General features: G+C 45.0%; 1 protein-coding gene across 23 annotated transcripts in view; it reads right to left on the bottom strand.

Annotated features, from left to right (window-relative positions):
• Positions 1-25971, bottom strand: part of Kalrn (kalirin RhoGEF kinase) — a 604914-nt gene that overhangs the window by 102716 nt on the left and 476227 nt on the right. For 6 of the 23 annotated variants that reach the window (XM_031363753.1, XM_031363759.1, XM_031363758.1 and 3 more), the window contains exon 1: positions 22450-22543. The exons of 16 other annotated variants lie outside the window; for them this stretch is intronic. In XM_031363753.1, coding sequence (XP_031219613.1) covers positions 22450-22543 — 94 coding nt within the window. Of the gene's footprint in view, positions 1-22449; positions 22711-25971 lie in introns of those variants that run through there. One more of the 23 variants, XM_031363752.1, reaches the window with a different exon arrangement.

The following is a 25971-nucleotide window of genomic DNA, read 5'->3' on the forward strand; positions in this document are numbered from 1 at the left end:
GGTCCAGATCCAGATCTCCTTTATCAGCCTTGCTTCCCTAGACTACTACCCTCCACCTCCCTGAGTCACCCCAGGGCCAGGTACCAGATAGATAGGAACAGCTTCTTACACTCAAATGCCCGCTGAATCATTTCAGATTCAAACTAGTCAATTCGAAACCTGCTTTTCCTGCCTTGTCCTCAGTGGACTTCAGCTCTCTCCTTCCTTCTCCACCTGTACAACTTTCTTCTCATGGCCACCTGATGCTCTTCTTTGGAACTGTGAGCAAACTATTTTTTGATATTGATCCCCTGATTCTGCTGATCCTCAAATTTCCTTATTAATAAATATGATATGTATTCAGACACCTACTGTAAAATTCATTATTCACTACTTGTTCTTCCTTATGTCCTCACCAGAGTGCAAGCTCTAGGAGGTCAGTGGCTTTGTCTGCTTCATGGTCATGCTTCCAGCAACCAGAAGGGACCCTGGCATGAAATGGAACACTCTGCCATACACTGGGGAAGAGACGGCTTCATAGCAAGCTCATAGTAAATATGTCTCAATACTCAATGAAGTCAGGGAAGCAGGGGTGGGGCTGTGTGCCTGCTGGTGTGCTTGAATGAAACCTGAAGCCAGTTGGGAGGTGAGATGATTCTGTGACTTGAGATCTGGCTTTTCCTCCTCCTCTTTATGAACCCTGCTTCCCTCATCTGTAAAATGAGACTTGTTATCTACCTCTGAGATGACAATATTTAAAGCAACAGGGAAAGGTTGTTGTATAACAGTAAACAGGGAACAATAATGACTACTACTGTGTTGCAATGTAGAAATGCCCACAGGCCTTGGGCTCACAAGACAGTGTGCTTTTTGTCCACACCACAAGCATGCTGTGCTCTCTGCTGCCTGCCTGGATGGGTTCCCCTTGCTTCTCCTCCTCAGGACAGAAGTTACATGAGGAGGGACTCTTCCTCACTGTTAGCTGTTCCTTATTCCTTTCAGAATCCCCTGGTCCCAATTGGTCACAGATGCAGAAGGTGACCAACCCTGGGCTACTGCAAACACACAAATAGACTCCTAGGTGTGATGAGGTGACTCTCAGGCCCTGGATGGCCAAACTTGGAGACTCAGGAAGGGATTTTTCTGTTTCCTAACATTTCCCACCCATTTCTGACTTCAGGTTAGAAAATACTTCATGAGCACAACAAATAAAAACCCTTAAATGAAACAGGAGAGTGCAAAGGGTGGATTGGGGGCACTGTAGAAGTTACATATAGTCATTACAGGAAAAAAAAACCCAGAAGATTCAGTTTCTGTAACCCAACTTTTACCGCTTCACAACATCCATTTCACCGTCATTCTGTACTGTGTGTGTATATATATGTGTATGTAGAACGGTGTAATTATGGAGTCAATGACCTAAATCTCAAGCCTAAATATAGATGACCTTCTTCATCTATGGGCCCTCATAGTCTAGGGCCCTGGGTGGTCCAAGCATTGACAGGGTACCTTTCCTGGGCTTTACATGGTAGCCAGGGCCTAGGCTCCCAACCCCCTAACAGAAAGAATAACATAACAGCCCTGACATAGGAGCCTTGGGTACCAAGAGCCCAGATGTAGTTGCTAGCCTTCTTGCCAACTGTGGCATGATCTTAGGTTAGTGTAACTCACTTATATACCCAATAGAACCACTGTAGATCATCTCTACCAGCCCTTTTACCTTAAACCTCAGAAACAGATCATTAAAATGTAGTTATAGGCAGACTTCTGTGTGCCATTATTGACCAGGAGGGTGACCCCTTCAGATCCTGCCCTTCTTAGCAACTCAGCCAGGCTCACAGCAGGGAACTCTGCTCCCAGGGGCCAAGGTTAGAACCTGAGTGGCACAGAAGGCAGGAAGGGAGGCGGACACAGCATGGGTTCCATTCACTTTTAGCAAGTCATGGCTGAATACATAACTGAATACACAAACCCAGGTGACCTTCTTTGGACTCGTGAACAAAGAGAGTTTCTTTAGGCTTACAGCCCAAGTCTGGATACTGATGGCCAGGAAACATCTCTCCCTCCTTCCCTGCACCTCTTCTGGGGAGAAAGGCCATAGTCTCTGTGCTACCCAGTTTTCTATGTTTGAGCTGACTCAGCTTTTATATATTCTGTCAAATAACCCTCTAAAACATCTCAGAGCAATGATTTCAATTCATACTTGTACAGTATAAGGGTGAAAAATGACCTTTGTTTTAATTTTCATTCTTGTGATTACCATTTATACTATCTTCTCAAAATTTTGTTGTCAAGGCTAGAGAGACGATAAGAGTGCTGGCTGTTCTTTTAAAGGACCAGAGTTTTATTCCCAGTACCCACATGGCTGCTTACAACCATCTCTACCTCTAGATCCACGGGATCTGACGCCCTCTTCTGGCCTCCACAGGCACTGCACAATGTACATGCAGGTAAAACATTCATAGCATAGTTTAAAAAAAGTTTTAAAAAACTTTAATGTTGTCGGTGGAACCCAGGTCTTCACACATCCCATGTAAATCCTCTGTCAGCAAGATACATCTCCAGGGGTTTACTTCTCTTTTAAAGTCTTAGTCCATAAATATTGCTGATTTTTTTTTTTTTTTTTTTTTTGATTTTTTGAGACAGGGTTTCTCTGTATAGCCCTGGCTGTCCTGAAACTCACTCTGTAGTTCAGGCTGGCCTTGAACCGAATTACTGGATGGTTAGCTTATTTTCTTACCTATTTATAAGAATTCTATGTATTTTAGACATTAATCTTTTATCTATTTATATAGGTCATAAACATTCTTTCCTAGCCTGCTATTAGGTTTAACTTCCTTTACATAGTGTCTATGACATTTGCCTGGAATTCATCTGAAATTTCTTATGTATGCTGTGGTTTGGAAATATAATTTACCTCACTTGAAATGCTAGGAAAAATAGTTTCCAGTAGGAATATCAAAGAATTTTTTAGCTTCATCTTTTATAGGCTAAATTTTTATGATGTTTAAGAGCCAAGACCATAGAACAACCAAGGAAGTAACCTAGCCACACAGCTTGCTGTGCATTCTAGCTCAGTGACTAAACCACACTCATGGCAGTGGGAGATCTTGGAGTTCTGGCTTTTAGATGGTTCTTGTGTTCCAACGAGGAACCCCATCAAAGGCGAGAGACATTACAGGCTAATCATTTGTAGCCAAAGTTTAAGGACAGAGGAATGCCCTAAATAAGAACAGTACATTAACTGATTGCCTTGTGCACAAACTCCAACCAATGTGATTTCTTTCTCTGTGTATTTTCTACAACCGTGAATTTAAGTTTCATTACATTTACATTCCATAATGGATGCTGAGCAAATGCATAAATATACTATCTAACTTCTAAGCCATTCCACATAGGGATAATTGGGAGGAGCTGACAGGGGATTGAGACAATAGGAGGGTGGGTGCCCAGAGGTAGGTTTTCTAGTAAAGCCCTGGGAGAGCTGGAAACAGTGGCAAGGATATCATTGTGAGTATGCACCTGTGTGTGTGTGTGTGTGTGCATGTATGTGCACCTGTGTGTGTGCATGCACATATGTGTACCTGTGTATGTGTGTGCATGCATGTGCACCTGTGTGTGCATGCATGTATGTGCACCTGTGTGTGCATGCATGTATGCGTACCTGTGTATGTGTGTGCATGCATGTATGTGTACCTGTGTATGTGTGTGCATGCATGTGCACAGGTGTATGTGTGTGTGCATGTATGTGCACCTGTGTTGAAGGCTGAAGAGAATGCACCTGTGCATAAAGGGAGGGGTAGGACTAGAGGCAGATTCATCTGCTGTAGCTACCACTTTGCTCTCAAGTGTTTTAACAGACTCCATCATGGGTGAATAACAGAGGCTTATTAAATTAAAAAGGCCTGTGGAGGCTGGAGAGATGGCCCAGCAGTTAAGAGCACTTGCTGCTTTTACAGCAAATCTGAGTTAGTTCAACTCTCAGGACCCACATCAGGCAGCTCACAGCCACCTGGGACTTCAGATCCAAATTCTGTACCCTCTGGTCTCTCTGGGCACCCCCAAACAAGTGTGCAATATCGAGACAAACTACACATGCATACACATAGATACAGATAAACACACACAGAGAGAATAAATAAAAAAATTTTTTTAAGCTCCTTGAATACATAAGTTTTGACAAATACATAATAACTAAAATAATCTAGAGTTACCAAAATTCAGTAATAAGAAGTAAAATACAGCCAGGTGGTGGTGGCACATGCCTTTAATCCCAGCACTTGGGAGGCAGAGGCAGGCAGATATCTGCGTTCGAGGCCAGCCTGGTCTACAGAGTGAGTTCCAGGACAGCCAGGGCTATACAGAGAAACCCTGTCTCGAAAAACCAAACCAAACCAAAACAAAACAAAAACAAACAAACAAACAAAAACAAAAGCAAAATAAAATAAAAAAAACAATGCACAATGTGGTGGCATTAAAAAAAATCTTCATAATGTTGTGCAACCATTGCTGCTATCTCTGTGAACTCTCCTATGCCATCCTGTGCTGAGAACATACAACACACAGACGTGCTGAGTGCCAACAATTCTCTGTGTACACAGGTGCTAGTGTTTGCCCATTTACCACGGAGACTGACACGAAGAGGTTAAGCTCCTTTTGGTGGATCACGGGGTCAGCAAAGGTCAGGGCTGATACTCCAGGCATGTCTGGAGGGCTTCAGAGTCTACGCCTTCCGTGGTCTGGGGCTCCATTCAGACCAAGGAGCAGAGAGGAATGAAAGTATCCTAATGCACCTATTATCTCTACATAGAAAATGAATTTAAAAATACCTCAGTGAAACTTTGAATTGAGACGAGGTCTGAAGATTTTCAAGCCCAATAGAATGGAAATCGCACAGAACTCTCCCCTCTTTATTTAATGGAATAATTTGTTTTAAGAATCATAAAACATATTTATAGGGCTTTCATGAGCTCGTCTGAAACCTTCATCTTCCAGACCTATTTTCCACCATTAGGCACCTCGACTTTGAAATCTTCTATCACAAGGTTATGCAGAAACAGCCTTTGTGGTTGGGGAACAGAAATAGTTCGACGGTGGCATCAGGAAAGGCTCCTGCCAGGGCTCAGAGGCCAGTGACTTCCACAACCCACTCTAGAGCGCCCCAGCCACATGGAAAGGCACTCCTGGCTCCTACTCGTTTAGGGCTCTTAACTGGGGCTTTTAGTCTGCCACCCCGATTTCAAAAAAGGGATCTCAATATAGAATCGGAATCTAAGGCACAGAGCACAGGACCACATGTACCCTTTCCCTTTATCGTACTGAAAGAGGCTTAGAGAAGGACCCTCTCAGGGACGCTATTGTTCTCTTTGATGATGGATTGTTGGGCTTGTGGGGGGGGGTGGTGCAGGTATGCCCTCTTTCTTTTACCTTTATTAAGCTCAAAGCTAAAATGCAGTGAACTGAGCTGAAGAGATGGCTCAGTGAGGGAAGTGCTGGCTGCACAAACACAAGGACTAGTGTTCAAATCCCAACAACCCTTATAAAGCCAAGCACAATGGCAGCGGGGGAGAGGCTCGGGGGCAGCTAGCCTGGTACGTGTACTGGCAAATGATACAAAGAACCTGTCTTAAACAAGGTGAGGATCGAGGACAGATACCTGAGGTTACCCTCTGACTTTGAAATGTGTACCACGGTACATGTGTCCTTGCCCTTACAGATATAAAAGTATATATGTACACGGGCATGTGTCATGTGCATAAATACACAAAAATAAAAAAAAAATGTGGCAATTTTAATTTAAAGTAAAGGACCCAACAGACTAACACAAATTTTATCTGTTTTGTTCTGCAATACTGGGGTTTGAGTTCAGGGCATGGTGCATGCCCAGTAAATTCTCTGTATTGTTGCTTTACTACTGAGCTACATCCTCAGCTGCACATATCTTAATATCCATGCTGGTGAGGAGTGTGGGCGTAGGGGAGAACCTATGCTTTAAAAAAAAGACTTTGCTGGCCTGTAAACACTCACACACACACTCACACACACACACAGAGGTTGGGTCTGGCCTCCAGGACATTCTCCTAGGTAAGAACAGATCCTGGTGGTGGTGCTGCTGGGGAAGACAGGTAAATCAGGCAGGGTTCTGGAAAGGCTGTGACAGCTTGGAGCTGCCCCCTCAAGAGACGCAATACTATTTTAAGAGATAAACAAGTGTGGCTGTGGTTAAAGATAATCACAGTCAGATGCTGGCAAAGCAGACAAACATTTCTAGGCCTGTGCTATTTAGGGTATGAAAATGCCTCTGTGTGTGTGTGTGTGTGTGTGTGTGTGTGTGTGTGTGTACACCAGGCAATGCTTATGTTTAGAGCTTTGGTGGCACACACTTACAGATACAGATAAAACTAACACCCTACAGAAAGGCTGCTCCTGGGAGTGCTACCCCATCCTAGGGCTAAAAGAAGACAACGGGGAGCTATATTAATACGATTCTACTGTAGTAATAAAAACCAAAGGAATGTCACCCAGAGGTGGGCAGCAGGATAATTCCAGAGAGAGGAGACGTCAGAGAAGCCAGAACTCAACTCGTTTCGCCACCTTCTCTGGGAAGAATGGGTTCGTGTCTGTGAGCCTCAGTGTTCATATCTGGGAAATGAGTAGGCTGAACCGAGGAGCCAAAGGGCAGCAGACACTGCAGTGCACACCATGCATTGTTGTCTGTCTGTCTGTCTTTGCTAGGGAAGCTCCTTCCTTAGCCAGGCCTCCATGCCCTTTGTGCTATATTCTTGGTTTCTTAGATAAAGAGCACCAGCACTGATCCTCCAAGACCCAGGCCCTTTGTCATGATGCCTCAGTGAACAGAATTCTCCCCCTCTACAAGGCCTGTCCTTCTGTCCTTTGAATACCAGGAAAGATGGACATGTTTCAGTGGTTCCTAAACTACCCCTGTTTCCCATCAGACCCAGGTTGACATTCACTGTGGAGGGCATCTGCTGGCTGTCTCCCCAGCATGTCGGCTCTTCATAAGAGCTCTCCAGACTTCCTGGCTTTGAGAGGTGAAACCCTGTCTGCTTAGTCTCTACCCCAGCGGTGTGTCCTGCAATAACACAGATATTTCATTCTTTGGACTTAGAAGGATTCACTTAAGGAGGAGGATGTGGTACAAATGAGATGGCCCCAAGACATTCAGGACATCTTCCTCTCCGCTGAACATGAAGTTGTAAGTGAACTCCACAAAAAGTGTGATGGCACACGCTCTTACTCACAGCTCTCAGGAGACAAAGACAGGCAGATCTCTGTGCGTTCAAGACTAGCTTGGTCTACAGAAAAGAGTTCCAGACCAGCCAGTGCTACATAATAAAACCTTGTCAAAAAAAAAAAAAAGACTAATTTAACCAATAGTACATTCACACAAAGAACCAAGTTTCTTTGTTTTTTTTTTTTTTTGTGTGTGTGTGTGTGTGTATAAAGTGAGAAATGTAGTTATTAAATATAATAAGCTCTAGTTGGCCAATCTAGTTCTGATGACAGAACAGAAATTAAACAGATGTAGATGGCAGGTCAGATATTTACCAGAGCCAAGCAGATAACTACAGTAATTAAAAGAACATGTCTAAGAGGATCTGCTTTGAACATGAATGTGGAATAATGGCACACAATGAACAGATACAAAGCCCCTTAGTAGTGGCTTGTCCAAAAAGAAAAAAAAAAAAAACTTGCTTAAAGAATCCAACATAGGGCTGGGAGATGGCGCAGCAGTTAAACAGCGTGCCTTGGAAGTGCTGCACACAACAGCCACATGGTCATGGCAACCCACCTGTAATTCCAGAAGACAGACACGGGAGCCTCAGAGCAAGCTAGCAAGCTCTGGGTTAGAGTGAGGGATCCTGTCCTTAAAGATCATGGTGGAGGGCCATCCAGGCAGAGTTCTGACATCAAATTTGAGTTTCCATATGAACATGCATACACATATATCTCCATACACAAGTGAACATACAAACACAAGCACACAGAGACCATATATACAAACGTATGAAAAGAAAAAAAATGGAAAGTTAAGAAAAAAAAATCCAACACATTGGCCTCTAGAATTTGAGAGGAGACCATTTTAGGAGAACTATTACCTTGAATCAGCCCAACAGAGGAGAAGCTCCTATGGCTCAAAGATTAGGCAAAAGGCTCAGACAGGAGGCCCATGTCCCATGTCTGTCTCCTTGAAAGCAATGCTCACTTGTCTACACACTATCCCACTGAAGAGCTCATTTGGAATGAAGGCCTTGTAAAGAAAAACAAACAAACAAACAAACAAAAAAAAACCCAACACCTGGCACTAGGGGGAACGTTACTGCCCTCGAGCTAGAGTGCATCCTCTGTGCTCAGGAGCCAGGAACTGTGTTTTCACCTGAATCCTCACAACAACCTATATTCTCTAAAGCAGACTGTGAAAGGAACTGGCATATGGAAGTCAGGTTACCAGACAGAGCTGGCGCACTTAGGGAGCACTGATGGCAGGGAAGAAACAGCTGGATCCTCTTGGATCTTAGAGACCTGAGCTAAAAGAATTGCTCATGATTAGATCTTTTACTTAAGAAAGGAAGAAAGAGAAGAAGAGACAGATGAGCCTAGAGCTGGCTGGCCTACATTTCCTTCCCTGTCAAGTCCACTTGTGATACTAACCAGGCACTTCCCCACAAAAGCTTTGTGCTCTTTTGCCTCTTAACTTCCAGTGAAGGTACTTTGTAAAGACACAGGAACTCAACACAGCTTCTTCAACTTGTCTTAGGACTGCCTGCTAAGCATCTGTCAGAGATCAGATAGAAACCCAGAGATGATACTATTTAAATCATAACCTGACCCAACTCTAGAAGCACCACACAGACGCACTCTATGGTCCAGAGTACTTACAATGGGAAATGTGGCTAGATCCTAATGAGGCAAATTTACTGACTACAATTGCCTTTAGTGCTCTGCTTTACACATTTTCAGTGCCTGACCTGGCTTGGCAAAGCTATTCTACAACCAGGACTTCAGACACTGGTCCTGCCCTGTCTCTGCCATATGTACCCAGTGATACAGAAGATGATGCCAACTGAATGAAGGCCTGACCTGGCAAGCTATCAACTTAGCACAATGAGCAGGTTGTATCTCGTTAACCTGGGACCAGTTGTCTTTGGATTAGGAGACAAAGGTGAACACATAGTTGTAGCATAACATTTGGCAAGTAGCCTAGCCATGGCAATTACAAGCCACTAAGTTATGTCACGGACACTTTACAATGGGAGGAATCTGGGAGGGCGGAGAATATGAGGGACTTTCTCTAAGGGACTCAGACAAGCTAGGATAAAGGTCAACAGTGATACCTGTGGTCCTCCCCCACCCTGACCTCCTCCTCATCTTCTCCCAGGGCTGCTTAGGCTCTTGGAAAAGCTCATCCTCCTCCCCTCCTCCTCCCACACATACACACACCCTGGGAACAATCCAGCTCTGGTTTTGCTCTCAGAGCCCTGGCTTGCCTTGCTGGCAGAAGGGTCAGAGTTAAATTTAGACCTGACCACCTCCCTGGGACTGAGCTGGGTCACTAGCTATGTGAGGAGAGAGGGAGTCACTATAGTAGGGCTGGCCGCTGATGCTCTCAAATGGAAACACTGTCTGTTAGGCTGAAGGGACAGAAGTTCTAAACCAAACCACAAAGAACTGGGAGATTAAAAATTAGAAAGGTTGAAACAAACCGTACAAGGGTTGCTGAACACAAATGAACAAGCAGGGTTATTGCTGGCTCCTTTTTTTATTTTTAACCTTTGTTGTTACTATTTGTGTATGGGTACACATGTCCGTGTACTGCAAGCACACAGTGCCTGTGGAGACCAAAAGAGGGCATCAGATACCCTAGAACTGGAGTTAGACAATTGTGAGCTGCCAAGTGGGTGCTGGTCATCAAGCCATGTCTTCTTGCACCTCTGGCTTCTAGATGGACTAGAAACTGGGCAAGATCTCAGAACTGACTTAGAACAACGGCCCACAATCAGATCTACAATCTACCCAAAGAGGGGTACATAGACACACCTGAGATGTGGGCCATGACTGTGGAGGTGGTGGGTCCTGAGAGAGGCAGGAGCTGTGGATGGGACAGAACAGGAGCTGATCCCTCTGCCGTTGGGTGAGTGGGATGTGTGGGTGCTCAGGATGAGTGGGAAGGGCCAAGGTGAGAGACAGGAGTCTGCTGTTTTAATTTAGATCCCAGTGATAAGCTATCTAAGAGGAAGTTCATGGGTTGACAGTTCCATAGGGACAGAGATCTGAAGTAGGAAGTAAAGGTGCCAGGGTGGTCCTTTGTGGCCAGAGAGCACAGATGCTCAGGGTCTGCAGAGCAAAGACTCCCATGTGAGCCCCTCTTCCCCTTCTTTTCTGAGATGAGACTCTCCCTGTGCTGTCCAGGCTGGCCTCGACCTCCTGGGTTCAAGTCATGGTCCCAGCGCTAGGACTGTGGTGTGACGGCAGTGCTCAGCCTATCCGAGTGACTGAAAGGAACCAGCTTCAAGCAAGATACCAAAACTCAAACTCCACATAGCCATATCTGGCTCAATGCTCTCTGACTGTACTTTCTTTGTGTTCTCCCACAATAGTTAGCAAGGTCTTTTGGAAAGACTCCTTAAATAGGGCCCAGAGTTCAAACAGTGTGTTAGGGGCCCAATGAAAAGCAGCAACATTTGATATTTATGTCACTCTTTCAGACAGGGCCCAGTTGCCCAAATAAATCTCCACGCCCCACCAAGTCTCAGTGTTCCATTTATTTTTATTTTGACTTGAGAGCACTCAGAAGATGTGTATAACACACACACACACACACACACACACACACACACACACACACACACACACGCAAACACAGGAACCTAATCCGTGGCTCCATCTATACTGTAAAGAGATGAGGGCAGAGCTTTGTTCTGCTTTGTTTTCTGTTTATCTCCCAGCCCTTAGAGGAATGACCCATGACTAGGAGTCAGACACACTCTGGGAGCCCAGGCCTTGCTAGTGTGAACTTTGTAGTCCTGTTTGACTGGACCACACCAGGTGTCTACACCTGGCTTCGGATTAGAACTGCTCTTTCCTTCTATCTGGTCTAGAGGGGTCATAGGAAGCTCCTTGGAAGTCTTAAAACATCTTCTGGGTTTGCTTGGATGCTCGGGCACATTCTGATAGAATAAGACCAGCTGAACCTAGCTCTTAGCTCTTGGTGGTTGATTACCAAGTTGTGGGTTTGAGATGGATTTGGGTCCACTGAGTGGTAGAGGGTCCCCAGAATCCCAGTAGATATTTGTGAACACCAGATGTAAGTGGCTACAATGGGAAAAGATTTTTGGTCAAGACATAGTTTCAGGAATTTCTGGGAGGAAATTCCAGTTTGCTGGGTCCCAGTTGTCCTAGATTTCTTTCCAAAGAGCTGAGTTCCCCGCTGGCTGGATCCAAACCCTGCTCTGTCTCTCCCAAACAAAGAGGCAGGTGCTCTCTGCTTTCACTACCCTCCCCCTTCAAAGGCCAAGTCATCTGCTATAGTTAGCATGATGTCATCTCCCCAGTTTCCACCAAAATATAGGAAGAGGCGAAAGTACAGTGTATGTACTTAGCACAACAAGGATTTGCAGAAAATTATCTCCACTCTAACACGGAACCAATTAAAACAATTGAAGCACTCCACTTTTTTATTTTTAATTAAAAAAAAATTTTTTTTTTGATACTGTTGTGTCTTTGACACCTGGTGAATCCTGGTAGTCCCAAAATTTTGGAGTGACACAGAAAGTGCGTGTGCCTTAACTTCCCACATGATTAAGGAATTGCTGAAATCACTTCAACACAACACTTGGGACTTCTGGATGTTCCATAACAACCAAACACTTCCCTAGCATTTACAACAAACCAGCCTAAGTGGTTTGTATATATCAATTCATTTATACTTTGCACAAATCTCCAGGAATAGATTCCATGGTCATTTCTATTTTCCAAGAAAAAAAAAACCAAACAAACAAGAAAAAGAATGTATTTATATAAGTTGTACAAGGTCGCAGAGAAAAGCAGTCGATCCGGCATTCACATTCACTGTGGCTCTTGTCTTGACCCAACCTCTCACTATAGCAATCTATTACCTTGCAATACAGAACCACAAAATACAGTTCTATTTATAGACTCTGTATATTAGTACATAGCCCAAGAATCAAAGGTATTAGTTTGTATTACTCTGAGCCAGGGCATTTTTCTCATATAAAAGAATTAAGTTAATTCAGAAAATGTAAACAGAGGTAAACATTGGGGAGTCATGAAATTCCAAGTTCCAGAGGGTGCTTTTTCATAATCCTAAACAAATTCCAGCACACTGCTCCTTTCAATGGGTGAAGCTACTGGTAGCAAATGAGCTTCCAAGTTCGGATACCCTCCAAGTGCAGAACCTCCTCTCTAGGAATCTGCCCTTAGGATGCAGGTATGGGCAGGTATCGGTCCTTATAATATTGTTCAGAGCAAAAATGAAAAATCACTTCAAATAAGGAAGTTGATTAAATATGAACAATTCACATTGATGCATGGATTAAAAGGCATCTATCGGTATTGTTAAGTCTCAAACCTAACAATGGTCAATGGAGGTGCCTATTTAACAGAGCAAAGCAGACCTGGGGTTTGGCACCAGATGAATGGGAAAGGTGAAATGAAAGGCGGACAAGACCTTTCCTAGGTGTGGTGGAGGAGATTTACTGCAGAGACCAGGGAGAGCATAGCCAGAGGCAGAAACAGCTGGGAGTGACCAGAGTGAATGGGGAGGGCAGCCCAGCCCCTGGGCTGGGGAGTTCAGGGAGCGGGGTGAGGGGATCACCAGCCACATCCTGTAACAGGTAGAGATTGAGGGATGACTGGAGAGTCTGGTGGCCAGGACTCCTTGATATGTTAAATAGGCACCTCAGTTTGCTGTTGGTCCCGGGTTTGAGACTGAACAGTATTCAAATGAAATAGGAAGCCCCAATGTGTTGTGTCTGGTTCTTTCTAGGGAGGAACCACTATGATCCAATCTCAAACTACCAATGGTTAGTAATCTGTTCTCAAAGTCTAGACTATTTTGTAACCCCTGTAAACGTGTACACACACACACACACACACACACACACACACACACGTTCGCAACCTGTGGGCTACAACCATTGGAAAGCACATATTTCCAATGGTCTTAGGAACTGAGACACTGCTCAGTAACAAAATTACAGTTATGAAGTAGCAGTGAAAATAATTTCATGTTTGGGGGTCACCACAACATAAGGTGTTGTATTAAAGGGTCGTAGCATCAGGAAGGTGGAGAAACACTGCTCTAGAAGTTATTAATGTTTAAGGGATGGGATTTTATCTTCATTTACCTATATTTAATTTTTTTTCCATTAACCTTTTTTTTTTCCTAGACAGAAAAAGAAATCAACCCTCCCTTCTCATTTAAATGGATTTAATGGCCTATATTTTATGGAATGTCTCGAAGAACAGAAACACAAAACTCTTGAACCTGCTTTTTGTGATGAATCACGTGACGGAGGAGAGGAGGGAGGGCCAGCTCTGCAGCTCCAGCCTCTGGAGTCCATAGATAACCCGAGGGAACAGGTCTACGTGGGAAAAAAATCTACCTCTGCAGAAAAGGAAGGCATGGAAGGGAGACAAACTCCAGGCCAAGCATCCAAGCATTAGTGTGTCCACACGTGATCTCAGAAACAGCTGTGTGCTAGCCCTCAGCCCTCTCTCATGGCTTCCCACAAGCTTTACCGGCTACACAAAACTCACACCAACCGTTTTCAAGCTCAAGTCTGTTTACATACTTGGCTGATCAAATATCCTGGAGAGCTGAGGACAGAGAGATTACTGAAAGCACCCTTGCCCAGCATGTAAAAGTTTCTGGGTGCTAGCACCATCACTAGAAAAAAAAAATCCTGCTAGGTGTGGTGGGCAGTACTCAGGAAGCAGAGGCAGGTAGATCTCTTGATCTACAAGTTCAAGCCTGGTCTACAGAGTGAGTTCCACAACAACAAAAAAACAAATTCCTAATGTCCACCTGGAAGAGGTTCATGAGCTGAAATAAAAGTAAGTTCTAAAACACTATGTAAATTAAGAGCCAATTTGCATAGAAAGAGGTGAATTGAGTTTCAGCCAAATCTTTCTTTGTTTAGCTTTTGGTTTTGTTGTGACCAGAGTAAGGAAGAGAAACTGAGGCAACATGCTCTTACTGAGTAAGAAGACACCTTACCTCCCTCACTGGACTCTCATCCCATGTGCTCAGGAAGCTCCAAGAGCACAGAGCTCTCCTGGTTCCTCCTTCTGTCTCCCACCTAGCCCCAGCCCAGACATACTGAATGCTAAGGAGGCTTCTTGGACTTCCCAAAACAAGAATTCCCCAGGGGAGAGAGAGGTGGCCTTCTCATAGAGAATGCCTTTTCTTTCAGGAGCAGGGGGAAGGGAGAGGGAGGGGATAGAGGGTAAAAAGAGGAGGGAGGGAGAGAGGGGGGAAAGGGGGGAGAGAGGGAAAGGAAGAGGGAGAGGGAGAGGGGAGACAGAGAGACACAGAGACAGAGACAGAGACACCCTAGGATCTATGACCATCAGGGAGCTTGTTAAATCACAAGCTGTTAGAGTCTGGGGGCTGACACTAGCACTTCTGCCATTGTCCTGACTGACCACACTAGGTCACTTCTGCTCCCAGGGATTCTGCCAGCGGGGACTGGAGAGAGGATTCACAGCCCTGGTGTGAGACTATGGAAACTGGCCAGCGTGGACTGTTTAGCACCATTTTAAACAGTGAAGCTTGGGTCCCACGTGGATGGAGAAGATAACACCCCTTTATCCGCAACAACATGCAGTCTAGTGCCGGAAGTGGAGAAGCTAGCAATGTCTGGTGATACACCAGCTGCTCTGAGAGGGGAAACTCACGCAGGCTCCCAGTCATAGAGCAACAGATACAAAGTAGCGGCTGCCCCAACCCAGTTCCCTTCCCTCCAACTTGAGTTTCCTCACCGTGGTCACCAGAGGGGCAGGAAGAATGTGGAAGAACCAGCTCAGAAATTCTTATGCTCTGCTCCTCCTTTACAGGCACTTCACTGGCCACTGGCAGCCTCTCAGGCACTTCAGGGTGTAACAAGGGCTCCCCTCCTTCCAGGAAGTACCACCCAGAAAGTGGCACTGCCTCCAGAAGTTGAAAGATGAGCCCTATTAGTCACTGAAAAAGACCAGGCAGGGAGGGAGCCAAGGCACCTTGTCCCTTACCTATGAAGGATATAGGTGACCTTGTCTAAACTTCAGCTGAGCACCAAGAACTTTGAGGTGATGGGTGTAGTTTTTACTATTATTATTATTATTATTATTATTATTATTATTATTTTCCTCCAATCTAGGCAGAAACAGTTTGGAGAAGATTCAAGGATCTATCTTTATGCACAGTAGCTGTGCCATGGGGGACAAACATTTCTATTAGATTGCTAGCTGAGGTCAAGAAGCAGGAGGAAAAAAATGGCCTTTTCTTTTTAGAGAATATGGGCTCTCAGGATCTAAGTGTCCAAAATGACACAGTGCTGGGTAGAGTGCTTGCCTAGCGTATGTGAGATCCTGGCTTCCATCCCCAGCAAAGGCAAAACAATACTCTTGTGTCCTTCCCACACAAAAGAAGGACAACGTGGGGTCACTTAGGTTTCTCAGTCCTTGGTTGACTCCTTTATGAAATAAAATGATTACGACACCAGCAGTTTTCATAGGTTTTAAAATTGATTTAAATTTTTTAAAGAGGAAGATGACAAATTTTTGTTCCCTACTTTGACAACTCCACAACACCGAACCACAGTGGTGATGAGGACAGGCCCATTAAATAGCTTAGGAATGCAGATTTACGCCATTATGACAGAGACCAGAGTCTATGTCCAGCATACTGCTGTCAGTAACTGCAGCATTTTACAAGTGAGTCCCTTTACAGACATCATTTTAACTGATGTTCACAGCAGCCTACTGTAGTAAGCAACCATCATGGGTCCCATCCTTCCCCAGGTGTCCAATGCAGGGCTAAGAGGCAGTCGGATCATAAACATTTGTCAAGTGAATTAAAACATTATTACATAAAACTAGGTGCAGTCAAAGATGGAAGGAGAGGAATGCATTTCGTGGGTTCATTTCCACCCTGCATTTAAGGAGGCATGCCTGTGGTTCCAGCTACTTGGAAGGCTAAGGTAGGAGGATAAGGCAGGAGGATGGTTGAGGCCAGGAATTTGAGGCCAACCTGGACATCTGTGTAGCCCTGGCAGTCCTGGAACTCACTCTGTAGACCATGCTGGCCTCGAACTCAGAAATCTACCTGCCTCTGCCTCTCAAGTGCTGGGATTAAAGGCATGTGCTAGAGGCCAGCAAGAGGGTTTTCTTTTGTTTTTTGTTTTTTTTTAATGAAACTAAACCAGGGGTCAAAACAAACAACAGCAAAGTCACATGATTGTTTACTAGGAATGATAAAGGGCCATGCTGGCATACACTGTCATCTTTGCTCTTTTTTTTTTTCGAGACAGGGTTTCTCTGTGTAGCCCTGGCTGTCCTGGACTCACTCTGTAGACCAGGCTAGCCTCGAACTCAGAAATCTGCCTGCCTCTGCCTCCCAAGTGCTGGGACTAAAGGCGTGCGCCACTACCTCCCGGCCCACTGTCATCTTTGGATAGAAGAGTCTTTAAAGCAAACCAGGCAGATCTAATTCTAACGGCAGGCGGATGGTACCATTACCCCCAGGAACAGCATATCATTCCACAGTCAACATCTGAGCTTCCCCTGGGGAGTGATCTGTGTGGGTCCCATTGGCATCTCAGTGAAGGGATGCTACAGTCCCGGGAGATGGAGTAGAGCAGGGATTCCTGGGAAGGCATTCTGGTTCTGCTATGAATGGCTGGGCTGGTCCTTTTCCTCTTAGAAGAGTGTGACACCTCAGGCTTCCTTCTCGTTCCAACTTCCACTTTGGTACTTCAGTTTGAGAAGCCCCCCAACTCCCACTCCCTCCCTCTTTCTGCCAGGTTTCAGCCCCTTGCCTCTCTAGGACTCCTTGGGAATGGCTGGACTGGGTCTGGGGTTTTATCTGAAGGAGAACACAAAGCACACAGCCACTGAAGAGGAGTCATGTTTTTAAGAGACAAGGCAAACCAGAATGACCCTATTAATAAAGACACATTGGACGTGGAGAAATCAAGATAGTACTGACCAGGGAGCTTTTCCCCTGCTGGCTAGATTTCACGGTACTGAAAGGTACCAACTGCTTGAACTTCAGGTTTGTTCCACACATGTACGATACTACACATCTGGCTAAGAACCCAGGTTTGTGAATCTTATAGGCCTGAGGGGTGAAACTACTACTATTATTTTGTCAAGTGAACACAGTATCAAACAGCCTTCTGAGTCTCTCTACCTGGAGATTACTGCAGCTCTCGCACATCAGAAACACACAACTCCACAAAGTTTGTGCAGTGAATGGTGCTTAATGCAAGAACTCAGACAGGTCAAAGTGCAGAGAGTAAGTGACTATGGATGCTCAGCCACAATTAGGATATGTATGTCACACCCCCTTCCCAAGGCTCAGAGACCATCACAGAAGGGGCAGAAAGATTCTAAGGGCCAGAGGCTGGGAAGGACAGGTGCAAACTGGTCACGACTGGACCATCACACTCTTGAACTGATACTGCTGTGGTTGCCTGCACACTATCAAATGAGTCAACATTCTAGGCAGGAAGGGGCTCAGGAGTCCCCGCCCCTAACTAAGGAGCTACCAACAGTTGATGGGTCCTGTAAGAGGGAGAGTTAGTTTTCTTTAAGGGCATGGCTCTTAGTATGTCCATCATGCTTCCAGTAGATGACCCCATACCCAGAACAATGTGAACATCACACACTGGAGTTAATGGGTTATTACATTTTTCAAAACCTGGTTAAAAGTTCAGGTGTGCATACAGCATAATTGTATGGGCTTAGAATAGCCTCCAATGTTCATCTGTTTGCCTACTTTTAAATTACCTAGAAGCAAGCTAGCTAGCTAGCTAGCTAACTAACTAACAGACACAAGGACTGCACTTTAAACTTTCTATCCCAAAGTGGCATTTATGACCTGGCAGCCATGACTGTTATCCAGGGAATAGTTGATATCCCATTATTTCTCTCTAGTTACGAGAGATATGGAAGTCAGATATGGGAAGAGCACCATAGGATTTGAGTTGGGAATAGTGTGTGTATGTGGTACCTCTTCCCAGATTGGGGTATACTCATGGGTTTGAGGGGACCTAAGAAGTATATTGGGAAAGAAATGAATGTTAAATGGTGAATTTAGTTTTCATGGTTATGGTAGTTTGAATATGCCTGGCCCTGGAGTGGAACTATTAGCAGGTATGGCCCTGTTGGAGGAAACATGTCACTGTGGGGGTGGGCTTTGAGACCCTCCCCCTAGTTGCTTGGAAGCCAGTTTTCCCCTGTTTGCCTTTGGAAGAAGAGGTGGAACTCTCAGCTCTTCCAACACCATGCCTGCCATGCTTCCTCCCACCTTGATGATAACAGACTGAACCTCTAAGCCAGCCCCAATTAAATGTCCTTTATAGAGTTGCCTTGATCATGGTGTCTGTTCACAGCAATGGAAACCCTAACTAATGGTTAAGGTAACTTCTAGAAGATGAAGAAATAACGCACGGTGTCACAAAGATTTTGTCCCCTGTGTAGTGTGTTAGAGTATCATAAGGTACCTCTTCCAGGTTATCAACACCTTTCTGAAGGAACTAGGTGTCATGGTCTCACACATAAAACACAGTTTATAAAACGAGCTGTATCACATCAAGTCATAAGGTTCCTGGTTAGGGAGTCTGGGAAAAGATAGAAAAGGGCAAGATAAATATAGACGAGGATGCCTTTGGATACCCTGTGACTCTCCAGAAACTGATCTATACCCTCGGATGTCGGAGCCCAAGAGGAACTAAGTGCCCTGTTCTGAAAGGACCATGGAAGGGTGGCCCAGCACCTCATAAATAGATTTATCCAGACTAAGTCACCGCCACCCTCCCCTCTTCGATGCTCAGCCTGCTGAAGTGTCTCAGTGGGAGTAGAAAGCAATGATGGCATTAGGTCTGAAATACAAGGACATGGATACTCCAATACACACATGTAAACAAGATCCTGCACATGACAAGAAGGATGGATGGTGGTGCGGAAAGGCTTGCCAGAAGGGATACTTGTCCACAGAGCCAAAGCCACAGTTGGCTGGAAAATGGAGGGTTCTAAAATGGCTTCCTTCTAGAAGGATCTGGGACCTATGATCTAAGTCACTAAACTCTGTGAGACATATAGTCTTCAGGTGATTTGAAATCCTTTTTGTCACTCAGAAAAGACTTTGAACAATTTTTATTTTGTTTCTTTTGTTTGAGACAAGGTTTCTCTGTATAGCCCTGGCTGTCCTGGAACTCACTCTGTAGACCAGGCTGGCCTTGAACTCAGAGATCTGCCTGCCTCTGCCTCCCTAATGCTGGGATTAAAGCCATGCATCACCACCACCCAGGTTTAAACAATTTTTTTTTTTTAGTTAAATTTATATATTTATGATAGTGGTAGATGGGTGCAGAACACAGCATGCACATGGAGGTCAGAGGACAACTTGGAAAGAATCTGTCCTCTCCTTCTACTATATAGGATCCAGGGATCAAATTCAGGTTGTCAAGCTTGGCTGCAAGCACCTTTACCCACAGAGTGAGTGATCTTGCTAGTCCAGATGTCTTTTGTCTTTTTTTTTTTTTTTAACTTTACGATAACTGAAGAATTCTCTTAAACTTCTTCAGGCTTTAAGGAGAATTTGGCTAGCCACAGCATTGCCCAGTCCCCTCGTAGTATGTGACACTGATGATTTATGGCCCTTCAGACACACACAGGTTGGTATTTATTTCTTCTCTTTCTGTTTAGGGCATTATTTCACTTTTGTTTGTTTTTGCTTTCAAAAAGGCAGCTGCGAATGTCTCATTTTTCCTCCTCACCTTATCTCCATTTCCTAGTAAGAAAAGGGGTAGACCTTTTATTATTTTCCTTTAACACTGGACACCAAGGTAGGAAGGAGAGATCATCTTTCCTCAAATCTTTGTAATATTCCTGTACTCAACAGGACCAAAATATAAATGATCGAGTAAAGAAGAGGAAACCCCACTTTTCCACATCAAAAGACAAGCCCAACTAAGTGAGTGCATGCTTTCCTCAAATGTGAAGTTTATAGGCCACAGACAGGCATTTACTGAATACCAGCTTTTTTCCTAGTTACACCAACTAAGATCACAAAGGTTTGCCCAGAGAAATTCAGTAAGGTCCCCTAAGCTTCAAGCAAAAACTAGCACCTTCTATTTCACCATCTATTTTATCTTGTGTTCCTTCTGGTTTTGAGCCCCTTATATTCTGAATGACTGATAACCAGGTCACCAAAGTCCATTGACCTAGGGAACCACAGCTATAGGCTCTGACCCATGAGTTTCAGAGTCAGGAAGCAAGAGAGCAAGAGGGAAAGAGACAAAATTGATGAGTTGTCTTATTTAAAAAATCACCTTTCAATGGTAGTAGGTCTGTAAGACCTGAGAAACTGGTTCCACCGAGTAGGCAGACAGATAATTCCTGCTGGTGAACACCCTCCACTAGAACCTCTCCCTGTGTCCTTTCCTTCTGCAGCAGAGCATCTTCCCACAAAGTTCTGGGCTCCAGGCAATGCGGCACAGAGACACAGACAGCTTCAAGGCGGACCTTATCTTCTCTGTGGGCCGCAGAATTGATGCCCTGGGGCTGAGTGGAGACTCCCATCTCTCTTTTCTGAGGGCGTGCAGAGATGTGTTATGCGCCTCAGATGCTATCTCACTCTGCCCAGCCCCTACAACTGAGGTCAGAGCTCAGTTTTCCATCCTCACACATTTGAAACTAGGTAAGAGTGATTAGTGGAAGCCTGAAGACAGCAGCCTTGTTAGCTGCTTTCATTGCCTCTCACCAACTTTAGTCCGCGGTCTACGGCAGCGCCAGCTAACTCCAGCAACATCCCCTTTCCCACGCCCCCCTCCTAGCCACAAAGCCGTCAGGTCCCAGCATTCCTCTACTCAGCGATGGAGAGCCAGGGCGATTCACAAAACAGTACTGCCCCATGCGGATCCAAGAAGGCCAGCTGCAAGTGACATAACCACCGCCCAAACCCCCACACTACACTCCTCTTTGACAGGAAACGGGCTCCCAAGAAATCTTGCCTGGAAACCCTTCACCCTAACGCAGGCAGCAGAGCCTTGAGAGCAAACCTATCTACTCAGATCCCCCTAGCTGCTTCAGGCTTCCTCTTCTCTGTAATACTCCCTCCCTTTAGTTCCCAGCCACCGTTTCTAGTCTCTGAACAGTCCCTGTCCACTCCGACCCCTCCTCCCCACAAAAGCAGAGACAGGAGCAGGATACAGACTGCTCGAATTAATGAAGACACAGAGAGAATCTGTTGCTGGGATTATGAGCCTTAGTTACACAGAAGAAGGTCCTTGGGATTTCATTAGTCTCTGTAGTCACACATCTGTTTTGGACTGGGAATTTGTCGAGCTTGTGAGGATGGATCACTGGGTACCTCCATGTAAAGGTAGTATGGGTGCTGTTGAGATCACAAGTCTTAGACTGAGACTCTGTAAATTAGGGCTGGGGGCCTAAGCCTAATACGTAAAAAAAAAAAAAAAAAAAAAAAATTGGGAGGGGGCATGGTCTTTTGACTCTAACCATATAAACATTCTTTTCCCCCGCCTTTCCCAGCTGAAATGGTAAAGTGACATGAACAGCTTAGGGTCTCTCTCTCTCTCTCTCTCTCTCTCTCTCTCTCTCTCTCTCTCTCTCTCTCTCTCTCTCTCTCTGGAGGCGCTTCACAAACCATAACCTTCCCTCTGAGAGCCTTCTCACCCTGTTTTGCAAACTGCTTTGGGGGAAACTGGTTGCTTCCTGCCAGTCTCTTCAATGACATTAAAATTAGCAGAATAATTAAATACAGTCCTAATTAGGTCCACAAAAGAGTTCTTGGTTAATTAATGAGCCAACGTCTGGCTCCGAAGCTGTAAATCCACGTTGGGCTGTGAATGCCCAAGCAGAGAAAAGTGATTTCCAGTCCCATAAGAAAATTGTCACTTAGGAAAAACAGTGTTAAAGACATTCCTCCAGCCAGGAGCCAGTTAATCTCGAAGCTGAGATCCCTATGTAAATGAGCAATGAATTGTGCTTCTTTCACCAAGTCTCTCTTTTAACTCTGCATCCCCGAGTCCAAACGGGCTGGGAAGTAACTGCGTCCCCAAACTGCAACTCGGCATCCCCCAGCACCAGCGCGATCTCCTGCCTGGGAAACTGAGCCCAAGGCGGTTTACAGCACACCCTCTCTCCACAGCCCTCACCCCATTCCCTTCTCAGTCCCACGAGCCTGGTTAAAATGCCACTCACCTCTACAAGGGAAGCAACAGCAGCAACACTTAGCAAAGAGCCAGCCCAAAGAGGGACCTCGCGTGTAAGCCTGATCGCCACCGCCACCCTTCATGCTGCAGCGCGCCCCCAGTGCTCCGGCATGGCACGGACGCCGGCCGGGGTGAGAGCACGGCGGTAGGAAACTTCGGTGCCACCCGACAGCCAGGTCCCGTTCCCGCCCGCCGTCCTCCTCCCGCACCCTGGCGGTGCTGGGACTTACAGGGAGTTGGGCCACCTTAGGCAGGAGGGAGGAGCCAGGCGGCAAGGGAGGGACTAAGGGGGCGGAGTTCCAAGGTCCAGCTGTTGGTTGGGGACGCGGCCAGCCGGCCAGCCGTGTCCCTGAGCCTTATGAAACAGGCAAACATGCCTGTGTGGTTGTGGGTATCCAGCAAGTACTGAAAGCTCGGTTACCTAGATCCCCTGCCACAAAACAGATACTTAGGTGAGACTTCTAAAGGCCGCCCTAATCAGCTTTAGCTTCTAATGCAGAGCTAGATGAGGCCAAAGAGGTGGGAAAGGGGTAGCTTAGAAGACTCAAAATCAATCCTTTGTCCCTATCAGAATCCCCTCATCTCCTCTCATTAAAAACCCCTTATCTCTTTCCTTTCTTTTAATGCTTACAACTAATTACGACAGAGACTACTCACTTCCTTATTGGCTCCCCTACTAAAATGATGTGCAAAAGCTTTCTGGGTTTGATATAATAAAAACTACATACAGTTCAAAGCTCACTTTTGCCACTAACTGTCTGACTTTAGGCTAAACAATTCGCTTTTTGTGAACTTCAGTTTTCTCTTTAAAATACAAAACGAAAACAGATGGGTGTGGTGGTACATGACCACGGAGGCTGAGGCTGGAGGTTCAGGAGTTATAGATGAATGGGGGCTTCTGCCAAGCAAGACCCTGCCTAGATTTTATAAAAGACACATGCAGAGGTAGTGTTTAATGGTCCCAGTGAGTGAATGCCTGCAGAAAAATTTAAGCTCTGCCTACTTACTCAAGGGGGCTCCCACTATCTCCTCTCTAATATAATTCATGAATTTATCATTCTTTTTTCTTCATCCCTGTACTTTTCTTCTTTATATCTTTTTCGAGACAGGGTTTCTCTGTGTAGCCTTGGCTGTCCTGGAACTCATTCTGTAGACCAGGCTGGATTCGAACTCAGAAATCTGCTTGCCTCTGCCTCCCAAGTGCTGGGACTAAAGGTGTGTGCCACCACTGCCTGACTCTTCTTTATGTCTTTTTCATGGTTCAAGGCCAAGCTTAGAGTTTACCAGCACCCTTGAAGTTCAACAATATCAACTGGACTATGAATCACTGATCAAATCCTTCAAAGTATATTGCACTCACTAGTTTTTGCCCAGCTCTAGGGGAAAGGCTTGTGGGAAGGCTGAAACATTTATAAAGTGGGTCCGTCCCTTAGGGGGAAAATGAGCTGTGGACTAGATATAGCTCAGGAGTAGAGGGTTAGTCTAGCCATGTATAAGGGCCTGGATTTAAGAGTTAGCCCTGGAGCTGTACATGGTGGCTCACATCTTTAATACCTGTACTAGGAAGAGGCAAGTGGATCTCTGTGTGTTCAAGGCCAGCCTCCTCTACATAGCAAGGTCCAGGACAAGCAGAGCTACATAGTGAGACCCTGTCTAGAAAACACAAAGCTGTATACAAAAGTTAATACTGGGAAAAGGAAAGAAAAAAGAAAAGAGAAACAAAGAAAAGGTGATGGCAAGTGGAACATTATTGAGAAGAATAAAATCTAGGGAAACAATTTCTACTGGAAGGGAAGACCGGTGAGGGACAGGCTCTTGGGAGTTACCAAGATATGGAGCTTGCAACATAAACCATGCTCAGACCTGACTCTGGTGCTAAAATGCCTAAATACCCAATCCACTTCTTTTGATACCCTGGAACATTCTTTCTCTTGAAACTACTCTTTAAATTGACACCAAAATTATATCTATCTATGGGTACCCTGGGATATTCTGATATGCAACATCCTGATAGGAAATAAAAGATGCTTCAAAGGGTTTGGTGAGGGGCTAAACATATACTCAGTGATCATACCTGTATAGCATGTGAGAGGCCTTTGGCTTTATCACTAGCACAACTCTAACAATAATAATAATAATAATAATAATAATAATAATTTCTCGGTGAGTACCAGGTTCTTTAATTGTTCCTGTGAGCCTTTCCCTTAGGTGATATTGGATCATTTTCTGTTGCAATATTTTGTCAAAGGCTGATGACATCATTTTATAGAAATTGGCTTGTCTTAGAAAGAGAAGGTCAGCTCTCACTTCAGCCTTTCCAGTGTTAATAGGCCCTCCAGAAGTCCTGTACATGCAAAATAGGCCTATCACACACGTTTCCACTAGCCCTCCTAACCTAGGAGTCCATTTCTACTCTCAATATGAAGCTCGGTGGTGGAGTCACACACCTTTAATCCCAACACATGGGAGGCAGAGGATATCTCTGTGAGTTAGAAGCCTGGTCTACAGATGGAGTTCCAGGACAGCCAGGGCTATAATGAGAAACCCTGCTTCAGAGAAACAAACCAACCAACCAGACAAACAAAACAACCCAAAAACCTCCTGCTGAAGATTCAACATCATATCCCAAGAGTCTCACTATTGTCCTTAGTGGCTTCCTAGAACGAGACTAGCCAGTATCTATACCCCAATAGGAATGTCTTGAGCACCAACAGGGTATACGCATGTTGGCTTTTTTCATTAACTCTGCAACTCTTTATTGAGTGCTCATTGTGTTCCAGGTTCTTTCCCAGCCACTGGGTCGGCCTGAGTGAACAAAAAAGTGAGCAATACCAGGATAGACTCACTGAGAATGCAGCTCACTTAGACAGCTAACCTATTTTAGGGATTTAAGAAAATAGTGGCCCACCCTGAGGGAGCCAGCATGAGGAACTGTTTAGCAAACTTCACTTAGTTTGAACTATGCATACAACTTTTGTCTACTAAGGCACTTGGCAACTCAGGACCCTTACCTGCAAGCTCTATGCACACACATACACACCTCTCAAACAATGCACTCAGCAACTTGGGATTCCCACCTTTACTGAGCTAAACCATATCTTACTCCAAATAATGTAATAAGTTCCCCCTTCCCTTAAAAATTATCAAATTTAGACAATCCCCACTCAATCTTACTCTAGTTGGGTTTTGCCCAATACAAGGGTGGAGCTCTGATCCAACCCAGAGTAGTTTTGGGTGGCCCCTCAGTAAACTTTTAAGGAGACCCCTTTATTTACTATCCCATGCCTCGGCACCATTGGCATACATATGATTAAATTCAATCAATGCGCTGTGGGAAGGGACATGTCAATAGAAAAGAGGTAATATAATTCATGTCTGTTGGTCAAAATAGAGAACAACACAAAATATGTCCCTTCCTTAAGTCTCAGTCAGAACTCTTGGCAGTACAGTGCTCTCTGATCTATACTATTAGTTTGCCTTTGTAGAAAGTTTCCTTGTTACTTTGCAAATC

Source organism: Mastomys coucha, unplaced genomic scaffold (assembly GCF_008632895.1).
Source record: "Mastomys coucha isolate ucsf_1 unplaced genomic scaffold, UCSF_Mcou_1 pScaffold12, whole genome shotgun sequence".
Classification (NCBI taxonomy): Eukaryota; Metazoa; Chordata; class Mammalia; order Rodentia; family Muridae; genus Mastomys; species Mastomys coucha.